Raw genomic sequence first — 8,395 nt, 5'->3', positions numbered from 1 at the left:
TGAGGCGCGCGCGGGAGGCAGCGGGGCCGCCGAGGCGCCGCGCCGCGCAGCTCTCCGTCCCCGCCGTCTCCCGGCACGTGGAGAGCTCATTTTTTTGTGTCGTGCACCTAAGGGCTGGCGGGCGCCCAGGCGCTGCCCGGCACAAAGGCAGCTTTCATGCCGCGCGGGCGCCCGCTTCCTAAGCCGGCACCCGTCTTCCCAGGGGCTGCGGAAGATTACGGTAATTGCACTTGACAGGGCAAGATGTCACAGGACGCGGGTTCGCCCGGCACGGGGCTCCCGCCGGCCCCACCGCGGCAGCTCCTCGCTCGCGCGCCGCATCCTGCACGGACGCCGCTTTGGGGCTTTGGAAAAGGAAACCAGTGCTACAAGGGAGCAGAAAGCAAGATTTTCCCCTCCAGGGGGGTTTCCAGCTCTCATGCCACGAAGGTGCCAGGAGGCTGTTTGCGGCTGCGGCTGAGCCGGGTTATCCGGAGCGGGAACCCCGTGGTTCTCAGGTGCTGCCGGGATTGGGCTGAGGCTGCCAGATCTCCGGCACGTGAGGGAGGATGATAATTCCAGGAGGCCCCGTCCCTGCCTCATTAGTGCTTGAGTGCCGGAGCACCAGACGCTCCTTCAGGAGCTGCTTCCCGAGGCTGGAAGCGGGCTGTGGTTTTCCGTGCCCTGATGGCGCCATGTCCTTGCCCTGCCGGCTTACAGCCTGCCTTTCCTTTGCCTTGTGAACACATCCAGATCCTTTGAAGGGGCTTAAAATAGTTGGCATATTTAGGCTGGCAGTGCCCCGGGCCTGTGCCATGCGCGCGCTCCCGTGGCCGGGATCTGGTGCTTTTCTTGCTGCCGGGGTGTGCACTGTGTGTGGGGTATGTCCGACCCTGTGCTCGGGATTATCCGTCACCGTTGGGGCTGATCTGATGATGGATGTGCAGTGTGGCCTCCCCTCCGTGGCGGTCCGAGCCACATCGAGGCGGGTGGCAGTGAGCAGGACTGGTGCGGATGTTGGGCTTTCCTCTGCAGCCTTTTTATTTTAGTTGTGTCCTTGGAAGCACTTGTGGGCACTGCATGACTCCCTTCAGGCTTCTTTTTCCCTAGTTAATGGGAAAAAAAAACCCTCTTTGCCTTCCTTAATCTCTTCTACCATGTTCTGTTGGGAGCACGGGGGTCAGCAGTGCTGAGGTCTGCCCGTCGGGCACTGACCTAGTGCTGCAGGGAGGCATTTTCCCTTCTTTACTCCGTACGTCTCTGCTCCAGCTTAGTCTGGACTGGGAAGCATCTGCATAGAGGGATTTCCTGCAGCCCCCAGCACCCTGTTGATCCCAGGGGCTGTCTAAGAGGCCGGTGTTGGTTCCTCGTGTCAATGGCTTTGGCCATTGCATAACACAGGGGCTCTGATAACTGGCATGGGGTGACGGTAGAAGCTCTTCAGGAGCAGCACCTCTCACAGATGCTGACAAGGATATCCCAAGGATAACCTTTGGTTTCCAGGAGCTTTTATTACTTTATTACACCCCAAATGCTTGAACAGAAATATTCCACCTTGCTCTTGCCAAAACTCGAGCCCCTGAGAATGAGGGAGGAGGAAAAAGGATACAATCAGAGGAAATTAAAGCCTGTTTGTGATACGAATTTATCCTGATCTCCAGAAACAGATAAGCTGGAGTCATTGCAGCTCCTCCGATGCCCAGATTTTGGGCCCAGGGTGGCTGCTGCCCTTCGGGGGCTGTTTGAGCAGGGGTTTCTCCTGCGGGACTGGGGTCTGCTCCGCACGCAGCCCAGCCTGTCCTGCGGCCGGGCCTGGCCACGGCCCACGTCTCCCGGTAGAAGGCTCCCACCTATTGGTTGTGCTGCACAATTTCAGCTTGCACCCGCTGCCGCGGGCGCTCAGGTCGCTGCTGTCCCCTCCCTGCGTGGCCGGTTTCCACCTTCAGTGGGAAGGTGCTGTGGGTGACACAGCGGGGTTTAACCCAAGCCGGAGGTGACAGGAGGAGGGAAATGCATTGGTTGGCAAACACGTAACCTGCGTTGCTGCAAGCTGTCCCCACCGTCCGTCTGTCTGTCCCCTTGTGGTTGCAGGAGACAGCGGAGGGGCCCCTCAATGACTTGGATCCTGCTGCCCGGGGTCCCTGGGTGCCCCTTGGGACCAGCGGGAACTGCCAGCAGGATGGACAGAGGCTGGAGCATGGCCATGGTGTGGTCCACAGTGATCCCAGTGGGTGGAAAAGCACAGATCACACTTAGCAAGTGAAGTAAGAAGGCAGTGATTTGTAATCAGACCTCTTCTATAAGAAAGAACTTAAAAAACCCCTCTTGCAAAGTCTTGGTGGCTTCAAGGCAGCAAGGTAAAATACCCCCAAATTAACCCAAAGTGTTCAGCCTGGGCGCAGCCTGGCTGGGCACTTGCTGTGCACTCGCTGGTTGCCTCGTAGGTGGCTTTTCCAGGCAGGACACAGTCTGTGCGGTGACATTGCCGGTCGTTCGGCAGCCGGTGCCGGGTGGCGCTCAGCCGGGCTCAGCGCTGCGCGGTCCTGCCCTCTAATCCACCTTGCGCGGGGCGCAGCCTTCCAGCTCCAGCAGCTCGGGCCAGCCGTCGTATTTGTTGGTCTCCTTGTTGTTCTTGATGTGCTGGGGAGGAAGCAGGGAAATGAAGGGTGGGTTTGGAGGGGCCCCTGCGCTGCAGCCCGGCCTTGCCCCGGGACAGGCGGGAGGTGATACCTCCTCAAAGGGGCTCTTGGCATTCAGCCCTTTGGCTCCCAGGAACACCCAGTTGTCGCGGAAGCCCAGGTTGCTCACGAAGCTGCTGCCCAGCTCCGTAAAAAGCGTCCGGACTGTGTCGGTCATCCTAAGAGAGGGAAGAAAAGATGCCAGAAGTGCTCAGCGTGGTGCCTGTTTGGCATTCCCGTGGTCCTGCTGCATCCACCCTCGCAATATTGCTGTTTTGCAGGGGGGCTGTTGAGGAGCCAACACGGAGCAGAGCCGAGGGCTGCTCTGACGAGGTGGGATTGAGGGATGCCAGGACCCCTGGCCGGCCCCAAGCAGCAGCACCCCCGGATCGGCCTCCCATGGGCGTGGGTTTCAGGAGAGCTGGATGCTGCTCCCCAGGCTGGACTCACTTTGTGGCGGGGTCGTCGAAGGTGGCGGTCAGCACCACGGTGCCGCTTTTGATCTCTGTCAGGAAGGTCTCCAGCTCCTTAATGTCTGGGAGACGGAAGCATTGGAAAAGAAAAGAGGGAAGGATTCAGCAGGGGCTGCTGCATGGTGGATGTGGAAAGCCCTTAGCAAGTAGGGATGTGGTTGACTGGTGTATTGCACAGTGGGGTTGTGAGCTGGGAGAGCTCTCCCCAAAACAGCTGAGTTCAGGGGCCCAGGAGGCGATTCCAGCCCTGCCTGGCCTGTGAGCTGCCCCTCCCTGGGCGCCCACGGGGTCTTGTGGTGTTGCTGCTTCTCCTCGAAACTCCTGCCTTTCTCCTCAAAACGCTGGAGTTGCTAAGAAGTTTAAAACCAGAAAGCATCAGGGACGAGTCCTCCAGACACTTGGACAGGAAAGGGTAAATAAAAAGCACTATATATATATATATATATATATATATGTAGATGTAGATGTGTGTACATATATACTTATAATGTGCATTAGTAACATGCACATTATATATAATGTATACTATAATATACTAACATACTATAATATACTAATAATGTGTGTTATATATATGTATATACATGCATACATATATATAATGTATATACATATACATATATGTTTTTTTTCCCTGAAGCACATGCTTCTGAGGTGTGCTGAGGTGGGGCCGGGGCCAAAGTGCAGAGGCGCCCGGTGCAGCCCCTGTGAGGCCGCGCTGCTCCCGCGGGCACCGCCAGCAGCGCCGTGGTGGCTCCTGCGGCTCCGCACCCAGCGCCGCGGGGGACGGTGCAGGAATGCGACGGCTTTCCCCCCTCCCGGGGTGTGACCGAGGCGTGAACTTTATAACCTTCGTACACTGAAATTGCAGCTTGTCTTCGCTGGCCGGGTGGAGGAAATGGGCTGCCCGTCCGCCCCGGCAGTGGTCGGAAAGGCCAAGGGAGCCGTGTGAGCGCCTGGGAAGAGCGCGGGTCCCTGCACCCACCGGCCTTACCTCCCGAGTACATGTCGAAGATGCCCGTCCTCAGCAGCTGCCCCGTCGTCCCTGGAGGTTTAGAATGGAGCCCGGTGAGGCGCGAGGCTCCCCAGGGAGCTGTGTGGGCGCTGCAGCACCCTCGGCTGGTGCCGGCCACCCCCAGGGCTCTCGGGACAGGGCTGGCGGGTGGCGCTGCCCCGGGGGCGGCTCTGCAACCCACCGTTGACCAGCGCGATGTTGAGGCCGCGGCCGATGTTGTTCCTCACGTTGCTCATGAGGCTGGAGGGGGAAGGCAGAGCACGGGGCGGTGAGCGCGGGGTGCCCTGCCAGGGCGTGCACTGGCAAAGCTGAGGGCTAAATGCGCCCGAGCCTGGAAACTGGGGAGTTTGCAGGGATTTGCCCCCCGAGCCCGCTGCCCGGTGCGGCCGGCCGCTTACATCTGGTCGTTGAAGCAGATGGAGGGTCCCACCACGTTGGCAGCGCCGCTGATGAGCCTGAAGGCGAAGTGGTCCCTGGGGCAGCCCTTGCGGTTGCCACACTCGTGCCGGGGCGCCTGGGTGCCTGTGGTGGAGCGGGGCTGCGGGGACGGCCGGGCACGCGCGGAGGTGCCGGGGACACGCGGAGGGACTGGGGACACACAGAGGGGCCGGGGACACGCAGAGGGGCCAGGGACCGCTGGAGGTGCCACACACAGACCCGTCACCCGGGAGCCTTCTGAGGGGCTGAGCGGGGCTGTGACGCCGGCTGCGAGGTGGGCACCAGCATTCGCAGCCTTTCTGCCCCATGTCAGAGTGTCTCAGCCAGGGCAGGGAGGCTTCCTGCGGGCTGGGGGGCTGCAGGAAGGGCCCCCCTCCTGCACGGGCAAGCAGGACCGCGTGCGGGTGGCACCGGGACAGGGCAGCCGAGCGCGGTACTCACTGCTGGGCCGCCTGGTGGCACCTGCGGGAGCCAAGGGACAGGGTTAGTGCGCGGCAGGGCGGGCGCGGGCGCAGCGGGACGCGCGTCCCCGCAGGGCCGGCCCTCACCTAGCCAGCTGCGCAGGTTCATGGCTCTCCAGCTGCGGTCAAAGTAGGTCTGAATGATGACCCAGGTGCCGAGCAGCATGAAGAGCAGCGCCGCGAGACGGATCACGCCTGCCGGGCACAGAGGAGCCGCCTGAGGGCCAGGGAATGCCGAGCTGAGTGCCCCGGGCGCCCTCCCGCCGTGCTGCAGCACCCCTGCGTCCCTCCAGCTTGTGGGAGCTCAGCTGGCAGCGCCTTCCCTGTCCTTTAAAACATCCGTAATCCCTTAATTAACATCTCCAGGGCATGGGGAGAGCCTTGGAGATGCACTCTGCTTTCCATGGGGAAGCACATCCATAGTCCCCTCTGCGTTAAAGTAACTCAGGTAACTAGTTTGCGAGCTCTGTGACTCCATTTCTTCAGTTCCCAGCGTGGGAGCCTGGTGCTCCTCCATCCGTCACCATCTGCCACCCCCAAGATCGGCACTCGGCTTCAAAGTGACGCTCGTTGGAGCAAAACGTTCCAGGCCTGCGTGGGAACACGACGGAAAAATCCACCCCTGAAAGGCTCCTATGGAAGCAGGAGCCCCTCTCTGGCCACCTCCTTCCAGGTCTGGAGGATTCGCAGGGAAAAAAAAAGCAACCGGTTGAAATGTGTGCAGATATTTTCCAAAGCTGGTGCGGAGGCCCCAGGTGCTGGTGGCGGCGGGTGGGACGAGACGCAGCCCTTACCTGCGAGGCGCATGGTGCCGCGCGGGGTCGGGCCTGCGGGCCGGCAGCCGTCACGCGGCGCCCTGCGGAGACCCGCAGCGGGACACAGCCGGGGACACAGGTGGAGAGCAGGGCAAGGGGAAAAACGAGAAGCGCCAGGATTAGACATTGCGCAGAAAATCAGAAATCAGAGGTAAGCGAAGCAGCGGAAAGCGAGCGGAGCCCGGGCTGGAGCAGGATATGCCGGTTCACCCTGGTTCAGTTTTAAGACTCTCTGAATTCTTCACGGTCACTGCTCTCCGCCACTGTCCTCCCTGCTTATTTTTTTCAGTGTCCAACCCCTTTTTTGCCCCTTTGTATTCTGCTGGCAATGAGCACATTTGCACCCACAGGTTTGTTATGTGCCCCCCTGGGACTATGCAAAATAAGCTGCCAACAGGACGGATTGCAAAATGCCACCGGATGGCAAGTCACGATGCACCACACGACTAAGAGACCTCCAGGGAAAATTTCCCTTCTCCTTAAAACGAAGGAATGAAGGAAAACAGCGAGTGCCAAGCAGTGGGTTTGTGTCCCTGCATCTCCCCTTTGCTCAGCCAGCGCCTGCGTTCCCCCAACCGCCAAAATCACCATTTTGCCCACAGCAGCTGAATTCGGGGCATTTCAGATGAAAAGCAGAGGTGCAAACCCCACTGCTGTGGGGTGGGCAGCAGCGTGGGGCTGGGCTGAGCATCGCAGGGCTTCGGGATGCGCGGGGTCCAGGGTGCAGAGGGAGAGGAGCAGCCGCGGAGCGGGACGGGCTCCTGCCGCCCCGGCCGGGCTCGGGGCAGCTCCTACCTTGGCGGTGCAGGACGCGGCCGGTCACCCTCTGTCCCGCAGACCCGCAGCAAACGGGCGCGCCGGGCGGGCGGCGCGCACGGAGTTAAGGAGCGCGCGTAACTGCGGCAGCCCTCGCACCAGCCTGGGCATAAAAAATGATAAAAGGCCCAGGCTGGGAGTCGCTTTTCCTGTTTGGAGGGCAAATAAAGAGCTATCGCTGCGGAGCGGGGCAGGGCCGCAGGGAGGTTTCAGGCTGCTGCGTCATGAGGAAGGAGCTTCGGCCCTGCCCGGCGCTCGGGTGGCAGCACTGCTCACATCCAAGGGCTCTGGGAATGTGTGCTCTTGTCTTGGATGTTTGGCCAGGCCTGGTCCTGCTCCCAGGTCTGATCCTGAGTCGCACGGATGGATCGTGCTGAGTGTCCCTGTGCCAGGGACATTGAGCCGGGGGATGGAGACCTCGGTGTGTGGCGGCTTCGGGGGCCTGGCGCCCTCTCGAGCAGCTCCCGCGTGTGCAGCCACCCTCACTGCTGCTGAACCCGTGCGGGAATAAGCCTGTTTCCCTGAGGAATGTTCAGGGACTCGTGAACAGGCAGTGTCAGGGATCCTGAGGGCAGGTCCTGGGCTTTTGAGTGTGGCTCACGGGGCCACGGGTGCTGCCACCGCCTGCCATTTGCTCCCATAACCGCCGAGTTTAGCTCTTGCTGCTCCTTCCTTTGCCAAATTTGTGTTTTTCCAGGCACATACTGATTAAGTTGGGGAGGGAGAGAAATGGGAAATTAACTGGTGCAGCTTCAGGGAAGTCATTTATTTATTTGGGCAATTTACCTTCGCCTTAAACCCAGGTAAATATTATGGGGGAAATCCCTTGATGGGGGAAATGTTGAACTCTCATTGCATAACATCAGGGTAACCCTGTCCATCATTCCCATTGCAACTGCTTTTAATTGTATTAATTTGCATTTTTTTTTTTTAAATCTTTTTCAGCCAGGTCTGTGCTGGAAAGATCCCGTACCTGCTCATCCAAAAGGGAGCAACTCACAAGACGGCAAGGAAGGGAAGGCACCGTGAAGGGTAGTGGGTGATAATGAAGTTATTTGTCTAAAAAGACCGAGAGCTGTTCGCTTAATCCGCCTTGCAGGAACAAAAAAGCTCCCAGACAAACATTACCCAAGAGTTCGGCAGGGTTTGAAGGCAAAGCTCCACCCAGAGCCCGTGACGGGCCGCGGTGCTGCTTGCTTGAGCGGGTGATTTCCTAAATTTTCAGTGGTCAGAATTTGATCATTGGGGAAAAGCAAGTTGGGGCCAGACCCTGCTGACTGCGGGGATGACAGGACCCCAAATCCTTCCTTACACCCAACAAAGCCCCGCACAGGCAGCAGACAGGGCTCCCAGGCTGGTGACCCGGACCAGGCACCGGTTGCGCTCCACTGGCTCGGGGAAACCGCTCAGGGGGCCCCACACGTGCAGTAAATCCACAATAGCTGCATTTCCTGAATTATTGCCCCGTTTTGCCTGTGTGCATGCCGATCAGCCGCAGCCTAACTGCCTTTTTTTTTCTGCAGGAGCCTGGAGATTCCAGTCTTAAATAAGCATTTATTTACCTAGAAACAGTCATGAACTCCGAAGGAGTCCTAAGTTAACTGCAGATATAGATTTATGCCTTTTTCTTTTTAATCATCTATTGTTGTTATTACGTTTCTGAAGAAAGAAATCTCTCCTCGGAGACGCCGGCTCCGCAGTTAACACTGGAGGCCGTATA

The 8,395-nt window shown here is 59.1% G+C and overlaps 1 protein-coding gene across 1 annotated transcript; it reads right to left on the bottom strand.

Annotated features, from left to right (window-relative positions):
• Positions 1-2,529: 2,529 nt before the first annotated feature.
• Positions 2,530-5,851, bottom strand: FAM3D (family with sequence similarity 3 member D). The gene is made up of 9 exons (XM_026052608.1): positions 5,839-5,851; positions 5,132-5,239; positions 5,025-5,045; positions 4,544-4,667; positions 4,327-4,385; positions 4,125-4,175; positions 3,108-3,192; positions 2,710-2,836; positions 2,530-2,619 (listed from the first exon to the last, which is right to left on the bottom strand). Exons 1-9 carry the CDS (start codon positions 5,849-5,851, stop codon positions 2,530-2,532), a joined length of 678 nt encoding a protein of 225 aa, XP_025908393.1.
• Positions 5,852-8,395: the final 2,544 nt, after the last annotated feature.

The sequence above is a fragment of the Nothoprocta perdicaria genome, unplaced genomic scaffold (genome assembly GCF_003342845.1).
Source record: "Nothoprocta perdicaria isolate Ctin4 unplaced genomic scaffold, notPer1 scaffold_9, whole genome shotgun sequence".
NCBI classification, from domain to species: Eukaryota; Metazoa; Chordata; class Aves; order Tinamiformes; family Tinamidae; genus Nothoprocta; species Nothoprocta perdicaria.
This window is presented reverse-complemented; position numbering and strand designations above follow the sequence as displayed.

Coding starts and splice junctions, on each gene's coding strand:
- FAM3D (XM_026052608.1), bottom strand. Junction 4,668..5,024: donor TGCCACCAGGCGGCCCAGCA/GTGAGTACCGCG, acceptor GCTCCACCACAG/GCACCCAGGCGCCCCGGCAC. Junction 4,176..4,326: donor CAACATCGCGCTGGTCAACG/GTGGGTTGCAGA, acceptor CTAAACCTCCAG/GGACGACGGGGCAGCTGCTG.